The sequence below is a fragment of the Fomitiporia mediterranea genome, assembly GCF_000271605.1.
Source record: "Fomitiporia mediterranea MF3/22 unplaced genomic scaffold FOMMEscaffold_3, whole genome shotgun sequence".
Classification (NCBI taxonomy): domain Eukaryota; kingdom Fungi; phylum Basidiomycota; class Agaricomycetes; order Hymenochaetales; family Hymenochaetaceae; genus Fomitiporia; species Fomitiporia mediterranea.
The window spans coordinates 3,235,227-3,252,041 of NW_006760388.1; the positions used below are offsets into that span (position 1 = coordinate 3,235,227).

The 16,815-nt window shown below is 33.9% G+C and overlaps 1 protein-coding gene across 1 annotated transcript; it reads left to right on the top strand.

Moving 5' to 3' along the window:
- Window positions 1-551: 551 nt before the first annotated feature.
- On the top strand, window positions 552-2,370 carry FOMMEDRAFT_153486 (uncharacterized protein; the record flags this gene model as incomplete). Its single annotated transcript, XM_007264198.1, has 7 exons — window positions 552-571; window positions 640-744; window positions 800-835; window positions 885-1,023; window positions 1,097-1,372; window positions 1,443-1,790; window positions 1,837-2,370. 7 exons carry the CDS (start codon window positions 552-554, stop codon window positions 2,368-2,370), a joined length of 1,458 nt encoding a protein of 485 aa, XP_007264260.1.
- Between the last annotated feature and the right edge of the window lie 14,445 nt (window positions 2,371-16,815).

Below are 16,815 nucleotides of genomic sequence, written 5' to 3' on the forward strand. Positions count from 1 at the left end.
AAATTTCTTTATTACTAGTACAGAGGAATAACAAAAAATTCAAAAGAAATTTTCTAATTTTGTTTTGAAATTATGTTTTAGATTATTATCTCTATTTATTTTAAGATTTCACAAATGAAGAAATGTTAACAATAATTTCTAGTTTTTGTATAAAGAAAGTTTTAAATTTTGTTTATAATTTTTGCTGGTCAAAAATGGGAAAATAAATTTCAAATAATGTTTATCATTATGTAAGTTATTTCTTAAGGCAAGAAATTGTGAAATGCCCCATGTGCTTGTCAGGATATCGTGCCATCACGTGAATAATCGGAATGCGCTGAATTTCAATTTCGCGTGTTGTGTCTATCTAAATAAGTCTTCAAGCCACCATCACAGGCCACAATGTCTATCAGACACTATGAATTCTGCCGCGGCTGAGGGTGAGTTTCTTGCATTTCTTTCGCCATGGTACCAAAGTACTCAGGATTCAGTACACCCTCAAAATCACCAAATCTCGACTCATACGTCTCTTCCCTCTGTCTCGATGTAGTGCATACTAATAAATCATTGCAATGTCCAGCGTAATTGAAGAGTATGTCCCTTGCACCGACTGCACTGCGACTTCACCCCCTCCCCTCCCCTACTGAGACATCTCTGCAGAAAGCAACTCAGTACGACCGATCGTTCTGGTAGTGAACCACCACGTTCCACTCGTGACAATCATCATGCACGGAAACCACCTAGTAAAGCTTCCGTGAAGACCAGGTAAGATTGATATACTTTCTACCCCGTCAAGCTGCTTACACACAATCGTCTCCAGAGCATCGAGTCGTGTTTCTTCTCTTTCCGCTTCCATGTAAGTATCCCGTTTTCTGTGACTTCAAGGGTCTCATCCGTATCCCTAGACTTTGTCGTACGCTGAAAACTTGGGAGGAATGGGCCACTCTCCATAAGATTCGCTTTATTGAAGAAGATTGGAAGAACGATGAATTCAATAATTTCATGAAGTCACTCAAATACCCGAGCTGTATTCTGGAGGAAGACGTAAGGCATCTATATTCTACCCCTCCCCCCAAACACATACACACACACATACAGTAATTAACAGGCCTACTAGGTAATACGTATGGTTGATGCCTGGCTACATCACCTTCCAAATGGTGAACAAGTTCAACGCGAGTTTAGTAGTTGGCGCGATCGGCTGAATAGCGACAAGATCGAGCTTGGTGACAAATATCAATTTGCGATGTCGCTACCAATTCTTCTTTATGCTTGGAAGACTGCCTTAATCCACGCTGAACCAAAGATAAACGAAGCGTCAAATCGCCGAGGCGCAGATATTTTAATTGAGCTTGCGTTTCAAAGTCGTCCCGGGGGCCGACTCTATATGGAGGTGCTTATAGCTCTGCATTACTGAATTTACATGCTGTACATTTAAATTTACATTATTATCTAGGGCTGAGGTAGATATGATTCTGCCAGGCCACCCGGATACTGTTAAAGCCGATGCTGTCGCATCACTAACCCTGCCGAGGGAGTGGACAAAACTCATGGGGCGACTTCGTAATCAACACGTGTTCTCATGGGCATGGTGTGAGAAATTGACCAAGTTGCCAGCATCGATTGTCACATTAGGTTTCGAGGCAAAAGTGGACGATCCCAAAGTTGTGTCTCGTCAAGTCCAACTTACCATGTTCTCAAGCCAGCTGCACCGGCGGGCTCTCGGTCTCACGGATGGACCAGTATTTGGCACTGTCCTTAGCGACAATAAACTTCATTTTTATGTCTCAGTTTGGGAGAATGATACAGTAGTGCGTATCATTTTGTGCTCTTTTAATATGTGCTTATTTTATGTAGGTTGTGCGATGGGTGAATGACATATTTGAGCTCACAGAGTTTGGCCGCTTCATCGAGTGCTACTTCTTTCTCTGCGGAATCTCAGAATTCCAGTCCTCGTGGCTCAAAAACGAGATGAAGCGTTGGGACGAAGATCGAGATAAGCAAGAGACAAAGCTACGGGAGTCGGCGACTAATCCCTGGCGAAAAGGTGGCAAAGAGAACAACAAAGGTGGCCGCCACGCGAACAATAGCAACCAAGATCGTGGAGACGAAAACGATTTGGGCGAGGTAGAGCCAGACGAAGCGGATCAAGACGATGAAGAGGTTGACGTCGGAACTTCAAGGAAGCACGATATAGAGCTTTTGGAAGATAGAATCAATAGAGGCGATTCGCTTCCCAAAGACGGTTACCCATTGACGGAAGTATCCCGCTATATTTTCGATCACAATCTGAAGTTTCAGTCACGTCGCCACGTACCATCTGTGTTGGAATGGGCGAGAGATTCAAGCCAGTTTGTTGGATATTACGAGGAGCGGATTCGGACTTGTTAGAATATACCACGGGCGAGGATGTAACCGCGTCCGCGGAGCCGGTCTCGTCTTCCGGCTTGAAAATTCCACGTGCAGTGCACTTACAATAAGTGCGAATGGTTGCACAGTGTAGTTCGTGTGCTTTTACTGAACAGATTAAATCAATTATATCTCCATCCTGCACAATGTCTGTTTGATTTAATAGTCCTTCTGTTGGTCGTCCAGCCTCCAGGGTGATTTTTCTCATTTAAATATGTCAATCTTTTAATGTAGGCATCTTTTTAGTGCTTACTAGTTATGCTTACCACAGTTGTGCATTTTGTGAATTTTCAACTTTAAGAGCAAATGTACAGCTTGCAAGTTTTACTAGAGTAACATCACTCTAGTAAAAGGTATATAAGGAGGCCAGTTTAGCCCTTAAAAGATAGTGTTATCAACTTAAGTTACCTAGTACTCAGAAGTACTCTACTACTAACCTACTAGGCTATACTTGCAGCTTGACTAAAGTAGGACTCCTCTACCCTCTCACTCTACAAGTCTACAAGTCTTACTCTCTATACTCTATTCTGTTACTATTCCTAAGGATTAGGACTAGTAAAGTGAGTATATCTTACACTATTTATGTGATTGCACATTACTATAGGACCTTTTTTCATGACAAATGATATACTTATTGTAGAGTGTTTGAAAATATGAGTAGTGAGTATGATAGTATGTTACAGACTTTAGTAACTCTCTTCACTGTTGTTCCTATGAAGTAGAGCTGGCTAATCCTTTAGACTGTATACTATACTGGTTTGTGTCTTCTATTAATCTTGTAACACTAGTTTGTGTTTTCTTGTATTCTAGATTAATCTTCTAATGACTCCTTTACTGTATTGTTATGTCTTCCATACTTCCTCTCATACTTCTAATGACTCCTTATGAGTCCTCCTAACTAGTTATACTGTGTAAGCTGTATAATACTTTTCTTATAAAGTAGAGCTTTCTATTGTTCCTATAACTCTGTCTGACTCAACCTGTACTTTCTGTACACTAGTTTGTAATACACTTTCTTATAAGATAGAGTATTATAACTTCTAATAACTCCTTATGACTTCTGTAATATAAAAGGCTATACTTCTGTACTACCTCTAGAACTTACAACCAAAGTTCTAGACTGTCTTGTGTACACCCTAGAACTAACAACTAATGTTCTAGATCTTTCCCTAAGTCTTCTTTAATAGACTTAGTTTAGGAGACAATTATCCTTATTAACTTCTAGCCTTATCCTTATACTTCTGTATTCAATCATAGAACTTACAACCAAAGTTCTAGATTGTCTCATGTGTTCCTCATATTGTCCTCATATAGTTCTCATGTTTATAACTTTATTACTTTCCTATCTGTATAGACAAAGTGTATAAAGGAGACTACTTTCCTATAGTCTCTCCTTAGAGCTCTCAGTTCCCTTTCCTTCACACTAGTACTAGTCCTCCTTAAGTATAGAGCTTTAGAGTATTGGCTCTAGCTCTTTACTAGCTTTAATAGTCCTTTGTCTTTGTACAAAGAGTTTCTAGCTAGCTATATAGTTTCTCCTATAAGTAAGTATAATATTTTCCTTTTATCTCTTCAGGTTTTCTCTTAGTCTTTTCTATTGTACTTCTTACTCTAGACACTATACTCTTTCTAGATCCCCTCTCTATACAAGCATTCTAAATGACTTGTCTTTAGTTAAGGTTATTAAATAATACTGTGCTAGAGTATGTATTTAACCTTAGAGAGATAAAGACCTTGTCTACAGGTTTTGTTACCTTTTCCTAACTGACTTAGTACTTACTCCTTCCTGTCCCCTCTCTCTACTAATAGATTAATCACTCATTAGTAATAATTAGAGATTAATAATACTAAGCTAGAGTTCTTACTAAGTAGGACAACAAAGGTAGCTTAGTTAATCTGACTAATCTTTAGACTTGTAACTAATAGAGTTTTGTATCTAAACTACTTGGTTCTAAGTCTTGAGTTAGGCTTTTCAAACCTAGTTACTGTATTTTACAATTCTTAACAAATAGTTAGTATACTCTAAAGATTCAACTTTGTGTAATGTGTCTATCCAAATTAAAATAAGTCTTTAAGCTACTAACTCAGACTACTATGATTGTCAGACACTATGATTCAGTAATCCTAGACTGTGTGTGTTACAGTTCTCTACTCTCATACTTTCAGTTCTAAGGGTTCTGTACTCTTCTGTACTAGAACTTAGGACTTCTGTCCCTTGAGAGTGTTGTCTATAAACTATATATGTACTAACTCTTACTACTACCCCTCCTTACTTTATTATTCTGTTCCTTTGACTATCCTTTCATTCTTTGTTCATTCTATAGTCTCTTACCCTTTGTCTATCCCTTCATTCTTTGTACCTTTATCTTTGACCTTCCTTTCTTTCATTCTTTGTAGCTTATCATTCTTAGTAGCTTGTATTTCCTGAGTACTCTTGTATAGTTTAGTATATATAGGTGTTCAAGATTAGACTAGTCCTATAGTCTTAATCTTGTCTACTCTAGATAGTCCTGTACTCTTAGGCTTACTCTATATACTCTACTCTTGTCTTACTCTCTCTCTCTGTCAGTTCTGTAAGTTCTAACTATGTTCTAGTACTTGTATTCTATATTTCTGTTGTGTAGAATAGTTGTAGTCTGGGTCCCCTTACTAAGCCTTCAGGTCCCCTCTATACTGTTACTAACATTAGATTAAGACTCCCTATTACTACTCTACAACTCTCCTACATTTTGAGTATTAGTACTTACTATTGTGTCAATCTCTTTTCTTTGTCCTAACCCTTTTACATTTTTAAATTTTAAACTTTCTAAACCCTTTTAAACTTTTACTACCTTTCTTCTATTCATTACCCCTTTTAGTTTAGTGTTGATTCCTTTGTAGTGTAAACATGGACTCTCCTACACTAACTGTCACCCCTGTTGTCCTACTAGATTAGTAGTTGTGAGCAGACTTAGCTTAATACATACAGACCTCTATCTAAGAAGCCTTTACTAACTATGTGCCTCTAGCCCTCTTAGAACCTGTTCTAATTGTTCTAAAGGTTGTAACCTGTTCTAGAAAGAAAGTACATGTAACTCACCCTTTAAACTTTAATGAGTAGTACTTTAAGGACTTCTAGTACTAAGTTAAACTATATATAACTACTACTTTAACTAATCTATCTTTAGATCTTAATTGTGTCCTATTTGTCCTCTCCTTTATGAAAGAAGGTAACACAGCCACCTAGGCCTAGAACTGGATTGAAGGACATTAGATCAGAAGCCTGATCCAACTTTAGAACAATGAGTTGTATTCAGAATTTATAGAGTAGCTCTGTACTTCCTTTATTAATCTAAATAAGAAGTGTAATATACAGAACAAGCTTGTGTCTCTGTAGTAGGGCAAACATTCTACTAATACCTTTTTTCAGGAGTTTGATATTCTGGCTCAGAAGGTAGGATTTGTACTCAGGTTTAATAATGTCCTTATTAGAATACTTAAGAAAGCTCTTTACCTAGAACTGGTTAATAAGATTCTTAGAATAATACTAGAACTGATTACTTACACTGAGTAGAAAACATGTACTATTTCCTTTAACTAAGTTATAGCTTAGATACATTAAGTCTGTATAGAATGCTTACACATATGTTCAGCTCTAACAGTTTTAAGCCCTCAGATTAATATACCTGTAATTTACAATCAATCTGTTCTGATAGACATTAGAGAAGTCTAAAAGTAAGGAGTATACTTTACTTACAGAAAGTCAGAGTACTAGATTAAGGACTATTTATAGAAGTGACAGTATATCTGTCAGGTCATTAGAGTAATAATGAGTAATGAGTAGGATTTGTAGTAAGAAGCCTTTTCTACAAATCTGAAAGTTATCTTAAAACTCCTAAACTCTGACTATGTACTCTAGGATTTTATAAAGGCCTAATAGTGAATGTAGTACTAAAGAGCTATAACTCAGATTTTTTAACAGCCACTTTTGATTCAATAGACACTGTAGGATTAGAAGTAAATAAAGTAAGAAAAGTAGAAAAAGTAGAAAAAGTAAATTAACAAAATTATTTATTAAAAAGAAAAAAGTTGAAAACAAAAGTAGATAGTTCTCTTATTTCTTCTGATTCTTTTGATTCTTCTCTTTACACTTTATCTGAGTCTAAATCTGTACAATCTGACCTACTACTTCTACATTCTAAGATCTTAGAATGTTTAGAACACTACCTAGCCCTGTTTACTACTTAGTAGTTTGTCTATAGTATTAAGTAGGGATAGTCTTAGCTAGGTTCACAGTTGAGAACATAAGTCTGTCCTTGTTGAAAGAGAGAGGTTAATAAGGAAATGTCAGTACATATACTTACCCTCTTAGATAATAAGACTGTGTAAGCTGTACATTCCCTTTAGAACAAGTAGTAATTTATTAGAGAATGTTCTAAACACTAGCTCTAGGTTTCTGTCCTCTTAGCTCTCTTCTTAGAGTCCCTTCAGATCCAAACAATAGTTCTAGCAGACAGTAAATGTACTAGTTTGTACATTAATAAGGCCTTTGTGTAGAAACACTACCTTCCTACTTAATGTGTTCTACTTCTAATCCTAGTATACAATACAGACAGAACTCTAAACTAGAATAGTTGAATTACTGAGTTTGTCTAACTATAGATGACTATTTAGGATCATAAGGAAAGTATTGAGTTCAGAGTCACCAACCTTAGAAAGACAGACATCTTTATTAGATTCAAATAGCTTAAGGCTTACAACCCTACTATTAACTAGTTAGAGTAGACACTTATGTTTAATCAGTGTTCTGAGTCTTATAACTATCTTACACTACTGTTCTAAGTAGATACAGACACTTTTAATGTTACTAACAGTTCTGATAAAGGTGACTAGTTGTTCTTCTTTAACTAGGGTGGATATGTGGACACATATTCTAGTTAAGAAGGAACAGAGTTGATCTAAAGGATGTTTGAGACAGAACCAGTCTAGAACCCTTTTAGAACAACTCTACTTTAGAACACATATAGACTCAGCCTACTGGATTTTGTTTAAGAGTTCCCTAAAGTCTTTAGTAAAGAGAAATTCAACTAGCTTTCTAAACATTACTCTTAGAACTATACAATTGAATTGACTAAGAGTTTCTAACCTAAGGATTGTAAGGTCTACTTACTTAACAGAGACAAGTAGGAGGTGCTTAATGAGTTCCTTTAGGAAAATCTTTAGAACAGTCAGATCTGACCCTTAAAGTCCTCTATAGCCTCCTCTTTCTTCTTTGTTAAAAAGAAAGACAGGAAGCTCTACCTAGTTCAGAATTATTATTGTCTTAATAAAGGTACTATTAAAAACAAGTACCTACTCCCTCTGATTCAGGAGCTTATTAATAAGACACATACATTCAGGGTTTTTACTAAGTTGGACATTTGATAAGGATACAATAATGTTTGGATCCAAGACAGAGATGAGTAGAAGACTGTGTTCTAAACTAATTATAGATTGTACAAACCAACTATAATGTTCTTTAGACTAACCAACTTGCCTATAATGTTCTAGTTATTTATAAATCACATTCTTACAGATCTGATTAACTCAGAGTATGTTAGTGTGTATCTGGACAACATTCTGATCTTTACCTAGACAGTTAAGTATTATTACTAACTAATCTGAGTAGTTCTACAGTAGCTCTAAAATAATAAACTGTTCCTTTAAGAAGTAAAGTGTTCTTTTACACAGGAGTCAGTAGATTATCTAGGCTTCATAATTAGTAGAGGAGAGGTCTGTATAGATCTGACAAAGGTAACTGTAGTTCAGAACTGGCTACAACCTTAGAACCTGAAACAGGTCTAAGTATTCCTTAGGTTTACAAACTACTACTAATACTTTATTTAAGACTTTAGTACTATTGTCTAGTCCCTTTACAATCTTACTAGTAAAGATGTTCCTTAGTAATAGAGTGATTAGTAGCAGTCTGTGTTTGAGTCCCTTAAGTAGACTATTACTAGTGAGTCTATATTAGCAGTTCTAACAGTTGTAGACAAGTTCTGAGTTAAAGTCAACTCTTCTAACTTTACAAATAGAGTAGTACTATCTTAGTTTATTAACAGAAAGTAGTATCTGATAGTATTCTAATTAGAATCCCTCTCTGTAACAGAACAGAACTATTCTATCTATAATAAGGAACTTCTTACAATTGTCTGTTCTCTAAAAGAGTAGTATTAATATCTTCTTAGTATTACACAAAAGTTCAAGATTTAGAGTAATCACCTTAATCTCTAGTACTTCTGAGTGTCTCAGAAGCTCAACTACTACTAGGCCTGCTAAATGTTAGAACTGTAGAACTATGACTTTGTACTAACTTACAAACCTAGAACACAAATGACAAAAGCTGATTTACTCTTAAGACAAGTAGGTTATGAAAGGGAGGAGAATAATAACAAAAATCTTGTTCTTCTAAAAAATTCCTGTTTTGTATTTAAGACAATCTAAGAGATCTGACTTGAATCTGAGAATGTTAACTTTGTCACTTGTATACAGTAAGCTCTAAGACACACACAGGACTGGGTTGTAGTAAAGTAGTTAAAAAAGTAGGCTAGAGACTAGAAGGAGGATAAGAATGGACAGGTTTACTAGGAAGGTTAACTGTACATTCTGAAGGATCAGAAACTGTAGGAGAACATTGTCTAAGCTTATTACAACAATCCAACTATAGAACATCTAGGCTAACACAAAACACAGGAACTTATTACTTAGAACTACTAGTAGTTAGGAATACAGAGGGAAATCCTAAAGTATGTGACTAGTTATAATACATACTAACAGACTAAGGCTTACTAGACAAGGGTTTAGACTCTCCTACATTTGTATTAAATTCTAGATCACTCTTAGGAAGAAGTCTTAGTAGACCTGATTAGTAAGCTACCTAAGTTTTAGGGTTACAACACTATCTATATAATTGTTAACTAATTCTCTAAGCAAGTCTATACAGTTCTGACCTAAACAGAACTCACTTCTAAAGGTATAGTACACATTTATCAGGATCATGTCTTCTAGTTGTATAGACTCTCTTAGAAGCTCATTCATGATTACAGACTGTAATTTAAGTTAAATTTCATGTAGGACTTGTATACACTTCTCAGAATTTAAGGGAATCCTTCTACTGTATACTACTTACAGACTAATAGTTAAACTGAGTAAGTCAATCAAGAGATTGAACTCTATCTCTAAATGTTTATTAATTATTAGTAGTCAGACTGGTCTAAATAGTTAGCTCTAGTAGAATTTGTGTACAATAACTAGTAACACTCTGTAATAGGACAGTCTCTATTCTTCCTTAACTATGAGAGACATTTATACTAGAGGACAGTTCTAAACTAGAACAGTAGTTCTGAATCTATAACAGACTTTGTAGAACAGATGTACAAGACTAGGGAAGATACACAAGCTCTTTTAGAGAAGGTTATAAAGTAGAACTATAATTGGAAGAGATCTGTGGCTAAGGATTATTAGTCTAGTAACAAAGTTATACTAGAAGCTACTAATCTGACTACAGATCATCTAATAAAGAAGTTGGACAACAAGCACTTTAGACTCTTTATTATTAAAAAGAAGGTTAGTGCCTCTGTCTATAAACTCTAACTTCTAACAATATAAAAGTATATACACTTAGTGTTCAACAAGGTTCTATTGTCTTAGTACTATAATCTAAGTTTTCCTTTGTAACAAAGACCCCTACTACCTCTACTAGAACTTATTAGTTCTGAACCAGAATACAAAGTAGAGTACATAGTAGATACTAAGCTAGTGTATAGAAAGCTCAAGTTCCTTATTTACTAGAAAGGATACCTAGTTGAAGAACACACTTAGAAACCTACTAAGAATCTTACTTATACTACTAAGGTAATCTAAGACTTCTATCAACTTCATCTGGGTGCTCTACATTAACTCTACCTTATGGATTTCCAAACCCTACTGTTCTAACTTATGTCTGAGCCATTAACTAAGTCTAATGTTTACTAATTAGAATGATTGGTTTTAGAGGGAGGGTAATGTTACAGTTCTCTACTCTTATACCTTTAGTTTTAAGGGTTCTACACTCTTCTGTACTAGAACTCAGGACTTCTGTCTCTTAGAAGTACTGTTTATAAACTATATGTGTACTGACTCTTACTACTACCCCTCCTTACTTTATTATTCTGTTCCTTTGACTACTCTTTCATTCTTTGTTCATTCTATAGTCTCTTACCCTTTATCTATCCCTTCATTCTTTGTACCTTTATCTTTGACCTTCCTTTCTTTCATTCTTTGTAGCTCATCATTCTTAGTAGCTTGTATTCCCTGAGTACTCTTGTATAGTTTAGTATATATAAGTGTCTAAGATCAGACTAGTCCTGTAGTCTTAATCTTGTCTACTCTAGATAGTTCTATACTCTTAGACTTACTCTATATACTCTACTCTTGTCTCACTCTCTCTCTCTGTCAGTTCTGCAAGTTCTGACTATATTCTAGTACTTATATTCTGTATTTTTGTTGTGTAGGATAGTTGTAGTCTGGCTCCCCTTACTAAGCCTTTAGGTCCCCTCTATACTGTTACTAACAGTGTGTGTCATCTTCTCTCTCTAACTAATGTCTTACTCACATCTTTTACAGAGTACTAGTAGTTCTTAATTTTTTAGAGAGAGCCTTTAGTAACACAGTATAGGTTATAATAGTACTAGGGGTTAAGAAGCTAGAGATCTACTAGCTGAAGGTAAAAATATAACAATTACTGTATTTGTACAAGGATTAACCTATTGTATCTAAGAGCTCTTAAGTTATTATGAGATGATTAGTTCATTAATGGACAAACCATAAGACAATGACTTCATAATGTCTCAGTTAGAATACATACAATATAAGGACAAGAGACACTGAGTAGTCAATTGTCACCTCACCCCTTGTCTATGTGTGCCCCCCTTAAGTTTTCTCTCTTAACAGGTTATGAGCCTTGAGCTCCCTACATACACACATTCACTATACACTCTAAACTCTTTACTTGCATACATTTGCACACATTTGCATCATGGTTCCCCCATGTACAGATACACACTGTAAACCAGCCAATGTACCTAAATACTTTGGTCAAAACATCACAATACTTAAGACTGAAGCAAACTACAAGATGTGGCACTATCATATTGTTTCTAGTGTTGCAGCTACATGCTTCAAACACTTACTAAAGGATGAACTGCAGAACAAAGCTGAGAGGGAGATGGCTAAGGCCATTCATACATACATAGTTAATAACATTACTGACACAATATTGGCAAACTATATACACTTTGATACATCTATCCCTCAGTTAATGAAAGTGCTTGAAGAATGCTTTAACCCCCAGACAGTATGTAAAAAGGCTATCAACAAATCAGCACTGTTTATTTGTAGAGACCATGTAAAACATTTCAGACATACATTAGACAGACTTGAGGAAGCATACACAACTCTGTCTACTAACAGTGATCCACCATGTGACTCTACATACAAAGCAGTAATATTGCTTACCACTCCTGAGCAATATACACACATAGTAAATACAATAATACAATCTACTGATGCCCAAAACGAAGGCAAACCAGTCAATGAACATAAGAAAGTTGAACTGAAGCAACTAATCCTTACATTGTAGAATGCCTACAACAATTACTGTACTAAACAAGTACAAGATTCCAATGATTGGACAAAGAATAATGCATGTGTTAATACAATGTATAAAGCCAGTAAGCAGAGGAAATTCAATCCACCAAATCTGTTCAATCTGACAAAAGCAAAATGTTTCAATTGTGGAAAAACAGGACATTTCTCTAAGGAATGCTACAAACCTCCTACTGAAGCTACAAAGCTTGCATGTGCTAAACATTAAGCTAACATTGTGCATAAAACAAATCAAACTGTGGAAAACACAACAAACACATTTATTATTGAAAACCCAAACGAAAACAATGTTGAATTAAAGGAAGGCAATGTTGAAATGAACAATAATGCCTACACTCTTATTCTGAGCAACCAGGACAAACAATTCGAACAATACGTTTCCTGGGTATGTACTAATGTATTTACAAATACAATCATAGCTAACAAGAAATCTTATATGCAAACAATGGATTTACTCGATTCTAGTGCATCAATACATGCTACTCCTTATCTATTTCAATTAACAGATGTACACAACATAACTCCTATGATTGTAACTATTGCAAATAGATCAACAATGACTCTTAATCAAGCTGGATCTATGTGTATCGAAATCCCAAAGAATATACAAGAAAAAAGTGTCATAACATTACAAAACATCTATTACTATCCACAAATGACCTTTTCCCTCATAAGTCAAGCACTACTATGTAGGGAGGGTTATTCTTTTATGTTTACAAACAATAATTGTACTATAACATCACTATGTAATGAATACATTAGACATATACAATTGAGAAATAACTTGTATATTTTGTACAATAATCATTTATTAAAAACAATGAACAAACTATCTATTTATGATATACATAAACGCCTCAGACATATAAGTTACAATTATATTAAACGATTATTAAAGACACAACCAAGTGTACTATCAACTAAAATAACAAACTATGAAGAAAAAGAATGTATTGAATGTATAAAAGCAAATATTGAATGTACACCAATACCAAAACTACATCAATCTCCTCTTACAAATCAATTTAGAGATCTTATTCATATTAATATCATTGGTCCTATTGAACTGCACACATATAAGAACATATACTACTTATTAACAATTGTAGACAATTCTACTCATTGGTGCATAATGCTCAAATTACAAACAAAATCTGATACATATATGTAATACATACAATAGACAACTAAAATATTTACACAGTACAGAGTTAAAATAAAGCTTTTACAAAGTGATAACAATACTGTATTCCTTAGTAAAGATTTTCAACAATATTTAGATTCACAAGGAACAAAACAAAGATTAATAGTACATCATACTCTGCAACAGAACAGAATAGTGGAACAAACTCATAAAACTATATTTAGAGGTGTAAGAGCATATCTAACATCTACTGAATTACTGTTTATATTATAGGCCAAAGTAGCAATTCATATTACCTATATTCATAATAGAACACTGTGTGCTGCTTTAAATTACAATACCCTACATTACAAACGTTACAGAACACACAGAACAATTGATAATATATACGAATTTGGTCAATATATTATCATTCACAACAAAAATCCTACAAAAATACAACAGTAAGGTATCATTACTTGTTGGATAGGATTAGACAATGAAAGTAAAGGCTATAAAACATGGCACAATAATAAAATTACCATCAAACAAAATATTCAATTTCTCAAAGGTAAACCTCCTCAAATTGAAGGGGAGAAAATAGACAATATGAACAACAATACAAACAAGTGCTTAATAATTAAAAATAATGAAACGGACAATAGAATAACAAGAACAGACAACAATGATACAGACAATACTGATCCTAACAAAAAAGGAAAAGCAGCAGAACCAACAGACTTAATGGACAACAAAGTTAAATTAACTGAAAAAGAAGTAGAACCTAAATTACATTGATTGGAACAGAAACAGAAACTGACAGAATGTGCTATTGAGCTTGAACAATACATGGAGAATAAATGTGTAACAAAACACATGTATACACTTAGCAAAAAGGATGAAGATAATATTGCCATTCATTTAACAGAATTTAATACTAAAATAAGTGAAATACAATTGGATCTGACTTCATTTTATGAAGCAATCCAATGTCTGGATTGTGATTCATGGATTACAACTATGAAAGACAAAATAAAACAATTAGAAAATCATAATACATGGGAAATCACAAATCCATACAATAATATTAACATCATTAGAACATGATTTGTCTATAAAATAAAGCAATACACTGATAATAGTATAGAAAAATACAAAGCACAATTAGTAGTTCAAGGAAACTATCAGATTGACAGCCTTAACTATTATACAGACAATTTATTTGCTCCTACTGCTAGACTATCTACAGTGTGATTAATATTAGCATGGGCAGCATCTAATAATTATGAAATACATTAGATAGATATAAAATCAGCATATCTGTATGGACAATTGATGGAAGACAAAGAAATATATGTTAAACCTCCTCCAGGTAACTTAATAGACAGATTACAGAATGGACAAATATTACAATTACAAAAAGCACTATACAGATTAAAACAAGCTGGTAGAAGATAGTATAAAACACTATCTAATATACTACTTAAATGCAGATTAACAAAATCCAAACATGATAATGCTGTATTCTTTGTAAAGAAGAAAGAAATAACTGTAGCCATATTATTTGTACATGTCAACAATATTACTATCACAGTAATGAATAATAATACTATTGTAATGATAAAACAATCTATTGTACATCATTTACAATATACAGACAGTAGCAAATTACACTAGCTACTTAGTATAGAGATTCAATGCAACAGAGAGCATAGATTCATCAGGATGTGTCAGACACATTATATTAATAGTATAATAGAACATTACAAACAAACAAACGAACAAAGTGTACAAACACTTATACAGCCTGGTACACAATTAAAAACAGTATTACAAACTGATAATAATAGAGAACAAATGTCTAATATACTATACATGAATATGGTTGGCACACTTAGATACATTACAGACTGTATACAGTCAGATATAGCATTTGCAACAAATCAGTTAGCTAAATACCTTAATGACCCTGGTATGGAGCATTATCTGGCACTTAAACATTGTTACATGTACTTAAAAACTACAAACAATGTCTGGCTCCAACTCAGTAGCACAAATCAATCAATATTGAACAGCTATACAGATGCAGACAGTATGATGCAAGAAGGGCATTGTACAATATCAGGATATGCATTTTACTTGAGCAATTCATTAGTTTCATAGTCAAGTAAAAGACAAACACTGGTGGCAAATTCAATGTATGAAGCTGAATTAATAGCTCTTGCAAGAGGAACACAGGAAGCAATCACACTCACTCATTTAGCTGAAGAGATTCTGCAGGTCTCTGATGCACCAATTAATATCTATTACAATAACAATACTGTTATACAAACAGTTACATTGGACAAACTCAAATATTTGGAACAAACAAAGCATTTAGATTATAAGAAAGATTTTATTAAATGCTACATTGAGTTAGAGTACATAAATGTGAAATACATACAGACAAACAATCAACAAGCAGATATATTAACTAAAGCACTACATGTACCACAAGTCAAACATCTTACCAGTTTACTTGGACTAGTAAGAGTTTGAAGGGGAGTATTATGAGATGATTAGTTCATCAACAGATGAACCACAAGACAATGACTTCATAATGTCTTAGTTAGAATACATACAATATAAGGACAAGAGACACTGAGCAGTCAATTGTCACCTCACCCCTTGTCTATACATGCCCCCCTTAAGTTTTCTCTCTTAACATAAGTTCTTACAGTTGATTAAAGTATGAAAATAAATATTAGATTAGCTTTGTAAAAACCTAACAAGAAGCCTAATATAAGCAAGACATGCTCCTGTGACTGTAGAGAGTATATACACAGTATAAAAGTATATACAGATTTTCTTAAGTAATTGACAGATTTTGCATCTGCCTGCCCCCTCTACATCAGGAAAATGTCACATTTCTTGTAATTTCTTATAGACCTTGTAAAGTAACATGTGTATTGTATATACATTGTAAAGTAATTGTAAGGTTTGTAAATGAATTGTAATGTTTAAATAAGACATATTAATGTATATAAAGACTACATAAGTACTAAGGATGAATAAAATCTATTACATGTATTATACTAACTTTGTATGATAACCTAAAGTATTATACTTGTATTACATTTAAATTATAATCTTTAAAAAAGAGTTATATTTATAATATAATAATGTAATAATAACTATTGTTATCTTATAATTTATGCAAAAGGTATATTAATGTATATAATAGTGTAAGAGCACTTGTTATATCCCTATTATCTTAATAAAAGTATACTATAAGTATATAATATGTACATTATACTTAGATTATCTTGGGCAACTGATACCTAACTTGCTTATGTAATCAACAGCTGAAGATTGAGAGCATATAATGATGTACTTATGTGTGCTACTCTTTCTCTTCAACCTCCACCACCTCTCTAAGTCTAACTCTCTGCTGTGCTACCATGTTGTTGCTTTTGTTCTCTCTAAGTCTCTAGTCTTTCTCCTCTTACATGTGTCCTACTAGCTGCCACCCTGTCTTCAACAATGTCAACAATAAACTTTGCTACACTTGTCTCTCTAATCAACTACTGTAATACCTGTACTGAGTCCCAGATTCTGTACAGCTGATTGTACTGTACCCTCCCAGTCTCAACAATGTAAAA